The sequence below is a fragment of the Drosophila busckii genome, chromosome 3L (genome assembly GCF_011750605.1).
Source record: "Drosophila busckii strain San Diego stock center, stock number 13000-0081.31 chromosome 3L, ASM1175060v1, whole genome shotgun sequence".
Classification (NCBI taxonomy): Eukaryota; Metazoa; Arthropoda; class Insecta; order Diptera; family Drosophilidae; genus Drosophila; species Drosophila busckii.
Window position 1 is genome coordinate 2446855 of NC_046606.1, and position 15604 is coordinate 2462458.

The window sequence follows — 15604 nt, forward strand, 5'->3', positions numbered from 1 at the left end:
TTATCGAATGTTGCTAACATCGGAATTCGCACTTCTGTTGCGGCACATATTATTGTAGATAATACTCGCTTGCAGAATATGTTGTGGTATTATTATTTTATTGTAGATGATACGTGCTAAATTCGCATTTTAAAGTCGCCATCTTTTGCGCATCTGTTGGCATTTCCCCTGACGGCCATTGCTCGAACTAAAGCTATATTTGTTAACAAATTAGCAAAATTGAGTAGCAATTCGCAACAAAGGGTAGAAAATTTTATCGGAGATTACTTCAAAGCAATGTAAGTAACCTTTCCAAAGGTAAAAGGATTTCGTGGTGCTTCTTACAAGGCCCATAGCTGCGATTAATCAATAGCCGCTGGAGGACGCTTGGCAAGAGCATCCGCGTCCGCTATGAGCGCCACTTTTAATGTGAAAATGTGAAATATTTACAGATGTCCAAACGCAGGCGCGACAGTGATGCGGAAGATCTGCAGTCCTTTTTAATAAATTTTCACAAGGAAATTGAGGATAGCGGCGTTAGTGCTGGTGCTGCAGAACCCACAGGCGCAAATGCAGAGGCGCATACAGAGCCCGCCGAGGAGCAGGAAGACGATGATGATGAGTACTTTATCGATGATGAAGGAAACTGTTATGTGAAAGCTCCACCTAAAAAAGTACAGCAGCTAAAGAAGAAACTAAAGCCCATAAATGCTTCAAGTCCAGCACCAGCATCAATTGCCATTCGCAATGCCAACAGCACAACAAGCTCAAAAGGTTTGTGCTGCGTTAAGAAAAATAATATCTAATATAGTATTTCATCTGCCACAGCTATCAATTTGCGACCAGCCCAGGCCAAGGCAACGGAAGCGACGCCGAAGAAAGTAACCAAAGCCATTACTGTACGTACAGCTGCTTCACCCAAAAAGTCCGTGCAAGCTAGCACCCCCAAAGCCTATGCTCGTTCTCTAAGAAGCGCCACCAAAACTGCTAAGTTAAGCGATGTGAAATTGGAGGAGATGGTCGATGGTTCCACAATCGAAATCGACTTAAATGAAACCATTACTAGTGAGCAATCAGCGAACAAAGATGGCGCTTCCGACTACGATGACGTTGGAGCTGTTGATGATGAGGTTTATGACTTTGATGAGAGTGCCGCTAATCGAACAGCAAAGTCTGATGTGGACTTTGTGGTAACCGGCAAGCAGTACAAGTTAAAGTCGCCTGCTAAGTCTACCGCACAGCAGAAGTACGCCTGCTCTCACTGCAGCTATACGACCAATAAGAAATTCCTTATTACACGGCATGTGCGTTCGCATGATGCTGAGCTATCCTTCAAGTGCTCCATCTGCGAGCGCGGCTTTAAATCTAACATGGGCCTCGTTAATCATCTTAACACGCATATGGGCAACAAACCACACAAGTGCAAGCTGTGCGAAAGCGCCTTCACCACAAGCGGAGAACTCATAAGGCACACGCGCTACAAGCACACCAAGGAGAAGCCACATAAATGCACGGAATGCAGCTATGCCAGCGTGGAACTGACCAAGTTGCGTCGCCATATGACCTGCCATACGGGTGAACGGCCGTATCAGTGTCCTCACTGTACCTACGCCTCCCAGGACATGTTTAAGCTGAAGCGTCATCTAGTCATACACACGGGCGAGAAAAAATATCAGTGCGACATATGCCAGTCACGCTTTACACAATCCAACTCGCTGAAAGCGCACAAGCTAATACATAGCGTGGTGGATAAGCCAGTGTTTCAGTGCACGCTCTGCCCCACGACCTGTGGACGCAAGGCGGACCTGCGCACGCACATGGCCAACATGCACACCTCGGACAAGCCTATTGCGTGCAAACGGTGTGGCCAGGAGCTGCCCGATCGCTATCAATATAAGCTGCACATCAAGACACACGAGGGTGAAAAATGTTATCGCTGCAATCTCTGCAGCTATGCATCTGTCTCGCAGCGTCATTTGGACTCGCATATGCTTATACACACAGATTCGAAGCCCTTAAAATGCGATCTGTGTCCGCAGGCATTCAGGCAACGTCAGCTGCTGCGTCGCCACATTAATTTGGTGCACAACGACCAGTACAAGGCGCCAGAGCCGCGAGAGAAAGTGCACTCTTGTCCCAATTGCTCGCGCTCTTTTACACACAAAGGCAATCTTATGCGTCACATGGAGACTCACGATGAAACATTGGATGCACGCGACGAAAAGCTAAAACTCAAACTGGGCCGTAATGTACGTCTACAGCCAGACGGCAGCATTGTTACAGTGGTCAATGGCTCGGACATTGAGGCTCTTGGAAGATCAGCTGATATAAACTTAGGCGAGGAGCTTCAATACGAAATATCACAGGTTGTTGAAGAAGAAGAGGAAGAGGACATGCTAGTTCCGGACAATAAGCCGGAACGTAAGCCACAAAGAGTAATGTCGAGAATGATGCAAAAACAACATCAAGCAAGTACGGCTAAAAAGCCCGTCATTATTAATCGGCAATTAAAACTGAAATCGCCGCGGACTAAGCCATTGACCTCGCAAGGAGGCACTTTTCGCATTAAAGAAGAGCCAGATGCTACTGAGTTCACAGTGGAGCTACAAGGCGATAGTGACCAATTCATGGTGGTGCAATTGGTCAACAATGATGACGATGTGGTGATTAAGCGTGAGCATAATGCGGACAGACTCAACGAGAATAACTGCTTTGGCTTTGAGGTGCGTTGCTATACACATTATTCAATCTCAATTTCTAATATTATACTCTTATTTTGTTATAGGACGAGCAAGAAGAACATGAGATTGAAGAAGAAGAAGAAGAATACGAGGAATATGTGGAGCCAGCTGCTGAGGTGGATGCTAGCTCGCAAGATTTTCTGCGGCTTATGCATTTGATCGAACAGGATACGTAGTTTATATGCTTACCTTAAGTCCAACATTAAAACAGGTATACACAATACTTTTGTATATCTTAATTATGTTAAGTTGAAACTTTATATTATCATCATTTATATTTTGTGATGTTCCTTTTTCATTTAGGACACCTCAAATGTTCTCAATTTATATTTATGAAGAGTATGTGGCTGATTTATATATATCTAAAATGTAAATATAAAATGAATATAATAAATTTTCAATAAAAGATGTAATGTAAAACTGGCTGACAAATAGAGTTACATCATAACAAAAGGTTGTTACATCAATAACAAACGGTTGCGTTGTTCAAGCTTTGATAAGCTGCAGCTCAGCCAAATGACGTCCTATTTTAGAGTATTTTGCCTTGTTAAACTTTTAAATACATCTGAATAAAACTGCATTCAAATTAAATTATAATTATTAATTATTTGGCGAAGTTATGAACAAAATAGTAAAATAAAAAGACAAATTTTTGTGAAATATCGCACTTTGTAAGCCGTAATTCAGCGAAATTGCCTCCGATTGCGGAGTTTGCATTGCTAGGACTCGCTGAGATGCATAAGAATAAAACTGCATTCAAACTTGGAAGTTCTAAGATTTTCGATATTTTGGCAAAAATCGTGATTTAACCCCTGTAAATTTTTGCCAATAATGATGCCGTCTTCATTTCCATATCACCTTTCTAACTTTGAGAAGCCATATCTCAGCCAAAAATGATTTTTTGGCTTAATTCTCTCATGAGATTGTAAATAAACATATGCTGTTGTGTTTGTCCAAAAAGAAGTTGTTTTTACTAAGTTATGGCAATAAATTCCAATGCCAAAGAGCTACTTTTTGCTTAATTTCAAACTTTGCGAATCTATAACTCAGCTAAAAAAAATCCGATCTAATTGTTCTATACGTCAATATGTTTGCGTGGAAAGCACAATTAAAATGAGCCTGAAATATGTGTGATATAAAAATTATTTATGAACAAAATATTAAACAAACAAGACAATTTTCTGATAAAATTCCAACTTTGATAAGCTGTAACTTGTCATAGTGGCGTCCGATTTCAAAATTTCATGCATTGCTAAACTCGTAAGACGTATCTTAATGATATACAAAACAGGCAACCATTGCTTGCTGATGTACAAAACAAGCAAACATTGGTTGCTGATGTGTAAAACAAGCAACTATTGGTTGCTGATGCACAAAACAAGCAACGTTTGGTTGCTGATGTACAAAACAAACAACATTTGGTTGCTGATGTACAAAACCAGGAGCCGTTGATTGCTGATTTATAAACCAGCAACCGTTGATTCCTGATATACAATCCAGTAACATTTGGTTGCTGATGTACAAGCCAGCAGCCATTGGTTGCTGATGTCCAATTCAATACAACAACAAACAAGGAACCTTTGATTGTTAATGTACGAAAGAATCAACCTTGGGTTGCTGATGTAGAAAACAAGCAACATTTGGTTGCTGATGTACAAAAAAAAAACCTGTGGTTGCTGATGTGCAAACTAGCAACCTTTGGTTGCTGATGTATGTTCATTGATAAGTGCAACAATAAAATAATTTATCCAATTAGTAGTATAATTCTTTATAAATTCTTGGCATTAATACAATATTTATTCAAATATTTCAAATGTACTTTTTATGTTTGGCAATAAATTTAATTGTAAGTATATGTGTGCACAATAAATTCTTAACTGTATCTGATGCATTTTCCATTTTTTTGGTTTATTTTTTTATGTGCCTTTTATAATAAATCTCTGTTGTCTCTCTTTCAGCATTTGTAGTTTGTTGCGTGCCGTGTATACAATAAAAATATATATGTGTATATTATATGTACGTCTATATAGTTTGTATATATATATCGTGCCAAAAATCTGCTGAGCAGTGCAATATATTTATATATTTAACATTTGTATCATTTTTAATATTTATTAGGTTGTTTCTTGCTTAAAATGTTACGTTAACAATTTGTTCTTTAATAATTCAATTTAAATTTTGCTCGTATAATACTTAAACATTTGGAACAAATGTAAAATGGAACAACGTTAATAAATGAAGTGCACATATGTATATAATTTACGATTTCGAGATATATAAATTGAACAATGACACATTGAGAAATTGCTTTCAACACTTGCTTGCATATTGAATTAATTTACATAATATTTAAAATACATTTAGAAGTAGTACAACAACAGTCAAAATGAAGGAACCGTATGAAATTACATGCTAATACCAACTATATACTTAGTTATAAAAAATCAAGACAAAATAGAATAACTATATGTATATAAACAAATTCTTGGGTAAGCTGTGCTCTGGCTCTCTCGTTCTCTCTGTGCGCTCAGCTTTCTTAATAAGCTTGGCTTATCAAAACAACGTGTGGCTTAACAATTCTTGTAAGGCTGCTGCACATAGTTAACAATAGTTGTGAAATCAATGTGTGCAGCATTTTGGGAGGCAACGTGAGACATAAGTGAGATTTGTAGGTGCTAGAAGATTTTCAGTTTCTGAAAAAAACGCAACAGCGGTGCACTAACGCAGGCAGCGTGCTGGTATTGTTGCTGTTGTTGTTGGGGCTGTGCTTTCGAGTTAGCAGCAAAAGAGGGGGCGGCGGCAACTTGGGCATGGACTTTGACTCTGGCTCTGCCGTGCGCAATTCACAATTCTTCCCTCTTCTGCCTCTTTGGCTGTTAATTGCAATTAAGCGTATTTTGGTTGGGACTGCGTGCAACATTGTTATGATTGAGCTGATTCGATTGTGTGATGCTGGCGCTGTCGCTGCTCTGCCATGACAGCAGCTTATTGAGCAGCCTGTCCATGTAGGGATTGCCTCCCAGACGTGCCACCTGTCAATGTGCCAAGCAAAAGTAAGATTATTAGCAAACGACAAAGAAATGTGCCGCAAGACGAACCTCAGCGCGCGCCTCCATGTCGAGAGTCTCAAGCACTTTGCGTGTGTATTGGAAGCTGCCTAGCTTTTCCAGCAGGCTAATGCAGTACTTCTTGACCTCAATGTCGTGCGTGCGCTGCCGCAATATGTCTATAAGTTTGAATAGATAAGCTGGCTGAATGACTGAGCGAGGTCAAGTAGTTGAGACTTACGCAAAACCTGTTTGTCCTGCTTCTGAGTGCGCACTGCGTGTATGACAGGAAAACCAAATTTTCCCTCAGTCAGATCCTCCGCAAAGCTCTTGTTTTCCGTATACTATAACAATATAAGATTAACGTTTGAGCATAGCTTTTTTCACTTCTAAACTGACCTCCTTCAAGCTCAGGTTGCAGTAGTCGTCGCGTATTTGAAAATATAAGCCCAAAATGGCTGTTAACTTTGTATAGTCCTCCTTATTGGCACTAAATAGCTGCATGAGCCGTATAGCCAGCATAAAAAGGCCACCAGTCTTACGTACAGTCATTAATTTGTAATCCGATTCGGAGGGACATGTAAAACTATCGCGCCAGTATATTTCCATACCCTGACCACGATGCAGCTCCAGCAATTGTTCCGTATATACCTTGGTGGCCTACAAAACAAAGTGAACAAAGTGGATTGATTAATCTCGGTACATATTTATTGCTTGTTGCTCACTCACCTCGGGATGTCCCAGTTGCTGCACCTTCTCCAATGCCAGAAATAGCGCATAGTTGGCCGCATTAATGGTGCTGGCCACGCCGTAAATGGAATGAGCCACTGGCACACCTCTGCGAAGTATTGAATTGTCTTCAATATCATCAATGCTGTAAAGTTAGTGTTAAGAATACATTTAGAGCATTGCCGTTAATGTGGATTATTGATTGGGTGTGCGTTTCAAATAAAACTATTGCTAATATTACAAATTTAGCGTGCATTGTACTCATGGGAAAGTGTAGGAGCAGCCCTCGTTACAAGCTAAACACAGGCCACGTACATAAATAAAAGCCTCTTTTAGGCGCATATCGCTTCAATAACACACGCCCGCTGGCTGGGCAGGCTGGGCAGCCCCAACATTTGCGTAATTAAAAAATGTTTGCGCGCGAAAGACTGCAAAACATTAAAGGCGTGAGCGTAGGCGTGGGCGTTGAAGCGACGCACAAAGGCCCAGTTTCAGCCCCAATCCCAGCCCCCGCTCCAAGCCAGGGCCAAGCGCGTAGGCAATGAAGCGAAGCAGTGCTGCTGCATTGCAAGAGTTGTAACACTCGTTCGTTCGTTCTCTGTGTGACAATAGCTGTCGACAAGCTGACTAAATGACAATGGGCCTGACAATGAGCTGATGATGACAAACGCCCAGACAAACCCCAGGACTGAGCTTCTCAGCTTCTTGCCAGCGCATAGTTGTAAAACCAAGTTTTTGTCGATATGAAAATGCATTTGAGTATAAAAAAAGAGAAAGAAAAAAGGCACGATAACAGCTACCAACAGACAGGCAAAGAACAAAGCAGGATATGAGGCAGCATTAAGGACACATTTCAGCATTTGAATAGCGCCCAAAAAAAAAAAATGTAATGGTAATGGTGGGGCAAGATTAGCTTGCAACATGATTGAAGCTGCCAAACAGCCACAAACAAAAGAACAAAGCTATAAATTTTCTTTAAAGCAGCTGCGCTTCAATTGAAGAGCACCAAGCTCTTTAATTGACAAAGTTCAGAGATTAATTGTTGCTGTAACCCGCTAGTAAATGTTGCAACATGTATGTATGTATACTAAATGAACATAAAATCTAAATAATTTATGCAATTCCATTTGGCGGCAATGAAAAAGCACAAAATATTCGCCAAGAAATTCAATTTCAATTTCATCATAAACGAGCGCTGCGGGCCTTTTGTTGAAATTTTTCAAGAATTGATTTCGAGGCAAATATCTAAAATACATAAACAAGGTTGGGTTGAGTTGGGCGCACACGCAATACTATGGAATGGTGTGAGTCTAGGCGGCGTGTGTGTGTTTGTGATTGATTTGGTGGGTCGAGTGTGAGTCAGCACCCAAAACGCTTTATTAAGTGCTGCAAACAATGATGATAATGCAAAGTAGATAGATAGACTATATGTATATGTACATACTATACATATAAGCTGATTAGTAGGGTTGCTGATATGTGAAACTAATTAAATCACTGGACACAAAAGCAGCAGCTGTTCTAAATGTTACATTGAAACAATTTCTAAACGGCTTTTGTTGTAGTGCATTCTCTTTGGAGCGGCAGGGAAAACTTAACGCCTCAATAAATTTTCAACTAAAATAAAAATTTGTGTGTAAACAATAAACAAAAGGCAGGCAAACAAACATGCATAAATTTAAATACAAATACAAGTGTGAACTGAGATAAAACATGGCACGTTTCAACTCAAACAGAGAGCGCGAGCGGAAGAGTGATGGGGCAGTGGGTGTGCTGGTCATGGTAAACAAGAGTCAAAAATGCGAAATGTAAAATGCGAAAGGTCAAATGCAATATCGACAGGTTAATACTCATGCATCAGACACATACTATAGGTATATTCATGTCGAGTTTGATACTCACAGCAAACTGGAATTATGAAGCATTTGCACGATGTCCCCAATCTGCGTTAACTTTTCGGCCGGTATGAGCAACCAGTGATTGAAGGCCAAGGCCAGTTCGGAGCGAAACTGTTTGCCCGGAATTTGTTGTATGTACGTAAAGGGCTGCAGCAGTATCTGTGTGTGTGTGCGTTATTTGTTTTGTGCGTGGGCGACATGTAAATAAGCCAAGAAAAGAGAAGTAAACGCATTAAATTTTGGGTTTGCCAAAAATGCCAAAGTTCAGCTTTAAATTTGAACAGTAACTGAAGGCTAGACTTATGCCTACCTCGTCCTGCTCCTTTTGCGTTGATTTATCTTTGGTTTTTAACAATATGCCATTCAGTTCGTCCATTGTTTGGCCTGGTGTTGTTGTTGTTATCGTGGTATTTGCTGTAGATTGTTGTTGTCGTTTGTCTGCGGCACGTTGTTGCGTTCACTACGCGTGACAAGAATTGTTTGTTCGACTTTACGTCTTTTAAAAAATACACACTGACATGCGCGACTTAGTGGCGACGATATGACTCCGACGAAGCGTTCCAAGCGAATAACACGTACACAACAGAATTCTGCCAAGGCATTCACGGACACCCAACAAAACAAAACCTAAATAATTAATGCAATTTCATTGCTTAAATAAATTAATAAAAATAGTTTCAAAATATATATAGCTTAATGTTTATGTTTAAGAACTTAATGACTGTGTGGATGACAGTGTGCGGTCACTTTAGCCTTTTTGTGGCTAGTTCTAGTAGGCGGTATAAAGTTTTTTAAAATGCACATGTGCTTTAAATCAAATGTCTACTTCTTGGAATTCAAAAAATGTTGATTGAATATTATAATTAGCCTATAATTATTCTTATTTTCCTTGTATTGTAAAATTTGTGTTTGGGAAAATTAAGCTTTTTTTTATCTGCAAATGGATGACAGCCTGCTACAAACTTGGAAGTTATCGCGCATACGATATCGACTGTCATCGCAATCTGTCCGATTTTTAGAACCATTAAAATTGTTATTATTGCAGCGTGCAGGTGCTTTACCAACATTTTTTAACTGAAAATCATGCCCGACGAGAGTAAAAACAGTCAACTTGACGAGATACAGCAGCAGCTTATCGATCGAATTGCTAAAAATGACACCAATGGCTTCAAGCAGCTGCTGGGACAGCTTAAGGGTGGAGTTAACTTTGTAGACGACAGTGGCATGTCAATCCTTGCACATGCGAGCTTTAAAGGCAACAGGGAAGCAGTGCAGCTGCTGCTGGATATGGTAAGCGGATAGTATAACAGTTGAATCTCTATATTAAAGTCTTAATTGTTGAACAGGGGGCAGATATAAATCTTAACCAACATGGTGCTGACTATACGCCGCTGCATTTCGGCGCGTTGTCCGGCAACACACACGTGTGTCGTCTGCTACTCGATGCGGGCATCAATCCAAATAGCATAAACAGCGTTTCGCGCACTGCCAGCCAGATGGCCGCCTTTGTGGGTAATCATGCATGCGTGGAGACAATCAACAACTATGTGACCTGCAAGAGTTTGGAGTATTACACACAAGTGCATGGCCAGCAGACGGAACCACACATTCCGCCAGCGTTGTTGAAGCCTTTCCATACATTTGTCACTGAAATTAATCTGCATCCTGTTAGAATTACGCTGAATGCACAAAACCTGGGTTTCTTGAAAATCCTACCCAATCTGCGCAAGGCTCTGGTCCTGATGTGCGAGAAGGAGATGCAGAAGACACATGACATCAATGAGTTGTTGGCATTTAAATATCATTACCAAGGATGGATTGTAGGCGAGTTAATACGCTGCGATGAGCAGTTCAAGGCGCAGCATAAGGACAAATCCGAGGATGCTACCAAAAACGATTTCGTTGAAGTTTTCATCAAGCGTGTGCTTAAGGAAAACAAACTGAACCAACTGGACTATGTTGAGTTTACTGTGCGCGAATGTGTACGCGAGTTTCCATTCCGTGAGTGCACCGTGTTCAGGCAAATCGCAACGCAACTCGGCAGCAAGGATGCAGCTTCAGCTTTGGTCATACTACGTAATGCCATTAACGGCATGCGTGGTTTTGTTGTGAGTATATGAAGACGCTGAAAATAGCTCAGAATGTTAAATGATTTATTGTTTGTAGGACGAAAACAGCTACTGTAGTACCTGTGGCCAGGAAAAACCGGACAAAAAGTGCTCCAAGTGCAAGGCAGTCCAGTACTGCGATCGTGAGTGCCAGCGTCTTCATTGGTTCATGCACAAGAAGAGTTGTCCACGGCTATTGGCCGCTGTTCTAGCCGGCGCACAGCAACAACCCAAAGGCCCCATTGACACCTCTGAGTTACGAGAGGAGCTTTCCAAGCTGTCAGCATAATAACTTCTAGTAATATACTATGTTACTTATTCAAATATATATGAAGTCCATATACACTCGAGTGTTTTAATGTTTAGTTGGCAACGCGCAAAATTATCGACGGCTTTTCGATATTTGAAATAAGCTTATGGCATACGCCGCTAGATGGCTGCGCTCGCGTAGCGTATTTTGAATTCGATATGTAATCGATAGTTTGTGCAATTGACAGTTGCAGATAAACGAATTTTTAAAATGACCACATATTCACATTGCTTAGAATAATATAGAGATTCTGCTACATTTATATCTTTGAGAAGCGTCAGCTTCCATAAACATACATCTAGTCAAAGATCGAGCATTCTAAGTTTAGTTTGATTATCTTTCGCATTGCTTTTGTTTCTCAAACTGCAAATTGTATACTATAATTAGCAGTTCAGAAACAAGCAGCCCACATAAAATTGAAGATTCATACGAACGGCAACACCTTTACAATAAAATTAAAAATAAAGCATCATTATCATTATCAACAGCTTTGACCGCAAAACCGGCTTGACTGCGAGAGAGGGGCGAGTGCTACGCATAAAAAAATTCATTAAGTATATTAAAACAAGCACAAATTAGAAACGTGAGCGAGGCATTAGCATTTTAATCGCATAATCTACGAATTTTGACGCTTTTTGCCACTGTTTAAAAAAAAAAACAGAAAACAATAAAATAAGCGTTCATAAATATGTATAAAGCTGAGAATTCAACAAATTAAGCTTCAGTGTTTGAAAAAAATAACAATAATAACGAAGCGTTTGGCGGTGAAAACGCGCAAATCCCATAATTTAATTGTTGCAGCATTTAATATGCAAATGAAGGTGACAAAAAACAAAACAGAAATAAAATGAACTGGAAGCAGCTAAGCCCAAAATTAGTCAAAGCAGCTAAGTAACCAATATTCAAATCCCTGACTTAAGATATGCACAGATTTCTATGAATGAAAATATATAAAGATTTCTTAAGTCTTGTATTTTCAAGCCGGATTTTCGGTGCGTCTCAAAAACTTAATTAAAGTTATTAAAGTGGAAACGCTTGGCGCCACCGTTTAGCCAGCTTGTGGCATGGACCGCACACATGCAGCAGGCAGCATGGGAATGTAAATGTGAATGTATATGTCACCCTGCTGCTCTTATCGACTCCAATTATGCAGACCCAAAAGGCGACCGCGGCGTGGTCGTCGTCGTCGGCGGCAGAACAGAGACAGATTTGTCGCATTTGTGGCGATAAAAATGCAACGAGAAATGGCCACACCACTTGAGCGGTGGCCCAATCTTCAAACTCCAATGGCCATAAAAGGTGCGATAAAAACGTACAATTTTCACAAGCCGCCAAGCAGGAGCACTACCAACCAACGGTCCCAACAGCAGCAGCTTCTGCGTCATCAACGTTGCGGCAAAGACCAAACGGCAAGCAAAGCCGTCAAATCGCTGCTCATAATGGATGCCTTATCAACGAGAATTGTTTTAACTACTACCGGAGTTGGTTTTAGGCCACATTCGCTTTTTGCTTTTGCTTTCGGCTCTTGGCTTTTGGCTTTTGGCGCTGATGGAGCACATTAATTTGTGAGCACCTTTGCTGCCACCAACGCCAGCAGCCCAGACTGGCAAAACCTGTAAAAACGGAAGCAGCGAAGGTTGCGCTTTTGTGTGGGCTGCTGCCGCTGGCGACATTAGGGGTATGCACTAGATGTAGTCGAGTAGGGTGATTAACACACTAAAATATCATTTTTAAACTTGTATATTTTGTATATGTAAAATTAATTAACAGCATTAATTCAAGACTTAAGACTAATTTACTGCACGCTGGTAATCACAACTAAAGCTCTAGAGGCACAACAACAAGCACATAAGGCACCCTAATAGGCCAAAATGGCGGATATGCTAAAGCTGCTGCGCTTTTTGCTGGTTGCTGTTGTAGTTGGTGCTGCTGCTGCGGGAACTGCGGGAACTGCGGGCTGTGGCACGGCGGCAAAGTAAGCGGATGGCATAAAGGATTCAACTGGCTGATAGGGATTACTGCTGCGATATACTGGCGATAGACTGCGCTGTGAGTCCTGCTCAAAGTCGGCGCGTGCACGCTTCGCCTGCGGTGAGTCACAGCTGCTGACGCTGGACACATCATCCTCGGAATCGACGCTGGAGTTGGCGCTGCTGTTCAGCTTGCGCTTGCAGCGTGATTGACCCGTCTCACGAAAGCCCTTGGCAAATGGATTGTTGTCAATCTTCAGCTTGGTAATGCGATCGTTCTGCAAGCGAGAAAAACAAAATTAGTTGTAATCGGAGCTGGACAGGCGTCAGTGAGTAGCTAAATGTGCGCCCACTTGACAATTGGGACAAACTCAAGTGTCCGGCTGACACCTACCTGATAAGCTGTGACGGCAACAAACTCCGTCTCCGGAAAGACAAACGCCTGCTGTGGCGCCCAGGGCAGCTGGTTCAGCTCGCTGCTGCGTATGACATGCAGACGTGGCTGATACTTGTGCATGCTGGCCAAGACAATCTAAGGAAGGAAAGAGCGCAGATAAGTAAGTGATGCATAGCTAAAGCTGATCTTGTTACTTACATGTCCACTGCTGTCCAGAGTGTTGTTGGTCAGCTTGACCTTGTTGAAGAGCAGCGCCTGCGATTGCCAGTGCGCGCCCGTTGCCGGACTGTCCGGATGCAGATACATGCGCTGGGGACTTTGCGGCTCGGCGCCACCAGCGGGCACCCATTGCGAGCCGGAGAACTTGTAGCGGCAATCGCCAATGGGCACCATTTCCAGCAGCACGCAGTAGCTGGCATCCTCGTCCAGGCCGCTCAGCGAGACGCGCATCGAGGGAAACATGCGCCTGCAATAGTTGGAATTACAAATGTTGATTAATAAGTTCGGCTAGGGCCATATATCAAGTTTGATTTCTAAGCGCAAATAGAGGCGTTGCCCTGACAGTTTTGATTTGTGGCCTGGCCTAACAAGTGTGTAATTAGCCCCAGCGATTTAAAAGGGAACAGAAATAAATGCAACAAAGCAAATGCAACTGAAAACTGAGTTTTTCTTTTCTATATAAAGTCGTTTGATTAATTGCAGGGCGCACACAGTGGCTCAATGGCGCCAAGCAATTAGAAAAGATCTGTGGAGGATTGCAGCGCCAGCGCTTAACGGGCCACTCAATGCATGCCTAATGAGCCGAGAAAGTGGACACACCGCTCGTACTCCCATTCCCAATCCCAATTCCAAGCTCATAATTATGTTAATTCTGAACAGCGGTAGTCGCTCGCAATAACAGATACAAATTTAGATTCAGATATAGCTACAGCTAAAGATTCTACGCTCCCAGCTTCAGCTTCGGCAGCAACAACAAAGCGTTCCCATTGTGTAGGGCCTACAAAAGTGTGAAAACGCAGGTAGACAGAGACAGCGAACACAGCGCATTGTCAACAACAAGAACAACAAGCAACAAAAAAAAAAAAAGTGAATTTTATGAGCGCGCCGGCGCCAGGACGGCGGCTGCACTTGTTGTTGTCACTGCCGCTGTAGCAGGCCCAAGCCCAAAGGCTCCTGCTGCGTTTTGAATTATCATTATCGCTAGGCGCCACATTAGGCCACGTTTTCTCTTTTTTTTGTTGGTCTGTCTTTGTCTTTGTGTGTGCCCTTGGTTCGTGGTCGTGGCAAATATTTACATAGGCCCATAGGCCACTTGACTTGGAGTGCTTGCTATTTGCATAGGATGCGCACGAGTGTGCGTGTGTGTGTGAGTTGGTATGGGAAACTTACCGTCCGCTTTTGGTGATGATCATCTCGGTGCCAATCTGATGGAACTGCTGCCACAAATCGTTGTTCTCCAGCTTTGCATCCACGCCCGGCAGAGTGGGCCGACTGGGCAGCATAAGTTGTGGCTGTTGCTGAGCCAAGTGCAGTGGCAGCATTGCCGGAAAGGGATCTGCGGAATGACAGATGGGCGTTAGTTGTGGTCAAAAGTGGTTTGGTTAGTTCGTTAGCCAACTGACAGCAGAACTTGTTCAGTAGTTAAATAAAACATTCAATTGATACACACAGCAACTGGAACTGTTAATTTCAACTATGGAACTTGGCTTAAGCTTCGCCGTCGGCTTTTGAGACTTACCCGGTATGCGTTGCATGATCTGCTGGCGATAAATTTCATGCGCCAGCTGCTGCTGCATTCTCATATCCATTAGCTCGTGCATGGACAACATATTGTTCACTTTGTATATAAAACACGCTTAAAATATAAACACACAAATTCGTTTCACTGTTACTCGAATGCGTCTGTCGCGTAGAACGTTTCGCAATGAACTGATCTTGAGCTGAGAGCATCACTCGCTTAGCTGCGCGCGCGTCGCAGCCGGTTTCGGTTCTCTTTAGTATGGGAGACTACCTGTTGCGCTCGAAACCAGTTGCAGTCGCTGCTGATTGGTCGATGCGCTGCTTGGCCGAACGCCTACGACTATGGCGCTCTCGCTCTCACCGCGCGCCATTTTGTGTGCGAGAGAGCGTTTGTGTTGGCATTGAATATGCAAGAGGCGTGCGCGGAGAGGGAGAGTGAGCGAGCGAGTGGCGAAGTTAACGCTTAGCGCTGTTGATTTTCATCAGCCGCAATGTTTTTCTGCGCCACTGAACTGACGCTCTTCCCCTCTCGCTCGCACTTTCTCTCTCGCTCTCGTTCACTGCCTTATAATTCAGAAGTGAGATTTTCCACAGCGCGCCTGTCTGACGTCTATCGCGGCTGGAAAACGCATACGTTGCTATTTGCAACATGCTGTCTTAGCTGCTGCTGCTGTTGCAACAACAA

The 15604-nt window shown here is 42.4% G+C and overlaps 4 protein-coding genes across 5 annotated transcripts; 2 read left to right on the forward strand and 2 right to left on the reverse strand.

Annotated features, from left to right (window-relative positions):
• Positions 1-38: 38 nt before the first annotated feature.
• Positions 39-2931, forward strand: LOC108598452 (transcriptional repressor CTCFL). Its single transcript, XM_017985094.1, has 4 exons — positions 39-278; positions 432-753; positions 808-2702; positions 2765-2931. The coding sequence occupies exons 2-4, from the start codon at positions 432-434 to the stop codon at positions 2894-2896; spliced, it is 2349 nt and encodes a 782-aa protein (XP_017840583.1). The 5' UTR covers positions 39-278; the 3' UTR covers positions 2897-2931.
• Positions 2932-4899: 1968 nt separating this feature from the next.
• Positions 4900-9040, reverse strand: LOC108600751 (geranylgeranyl pyrophosphate synthase). Of its 2 annotated transcripts, none has more exons than XM_017988504.1 (7): positions 8705-9040; positions 8399-8553; positions 6497-6605; positions 6167-6427; positions 6009-6111; positions 5819-5946; positions 4900-5752 (listed from the first exon to the last, which is right to left on the reverse strand). In XM_017988504.1, exons 1-7 carry the CDS (start codon positions 8768-8770, stop codon positions 5597-5599), a joined length of 978 nt encoding a protein of 325 aa, XP_017843993.1. In that variant the 5' UTR covers positions 8771-9040; the 3' UTR covers positions 4900-5596. The 2 variants fall into 2 exon arrangements, with proteins under 2 accessions (XP_017843993.1, XP_017843992.1); XM_017988503.1 differs by having other exon boundaries at positions 4902-5752; positions 6497-6641; positions 8705-9039.
• A 271-nt stretch (positions 9041-9311) lies between these two features.
• Positions 9312-10837, forward strand: LOC108600750 (ankyrin repeat and MYND domain-containing protein 2). The gene is made up of 3 exons (XM_017988502.2): positions 9312-9684; positions 9741-10502; positions 10561-10837. The coding sequence occupies exons 1-3, from the start codon at positions 9478-9480 to the stop codon at positions 10789-10791; spliced, it is 1200 nt and encodes a 399-aa protein (XP_017843991.1). The 5' UTR covers positions 9312-9477; the 3' UTR covers positions 10792-10837.
• Positions 10838-12597: 1760 nt separating this feature from the next.
• Positions 12598-15084, reverse strand: LOC108599087 (T-box transcription factor TBX6). The gene is made up of 5 exons (XM_017985876.1): positions 14918-15084; positions 14569-14734; positions 13378-13645; positions 13177-13314; positions 12598-13060 (listed from the first exon to the last, which is right to left on the reverse strand). Exons 1-5 carry the CDS (start codon positions 15006-15008, stop codon positions 12671-12673), a joined length of 1053 nt encoding a protein of 350 aa, XP_017841365.1. The 5' UTR covers positions 15009-15084; the 3' UTR covers positions 12598-12670.
• Between the last annotated feature and the right edge of the window lie 520 nt (positions 15085-15604).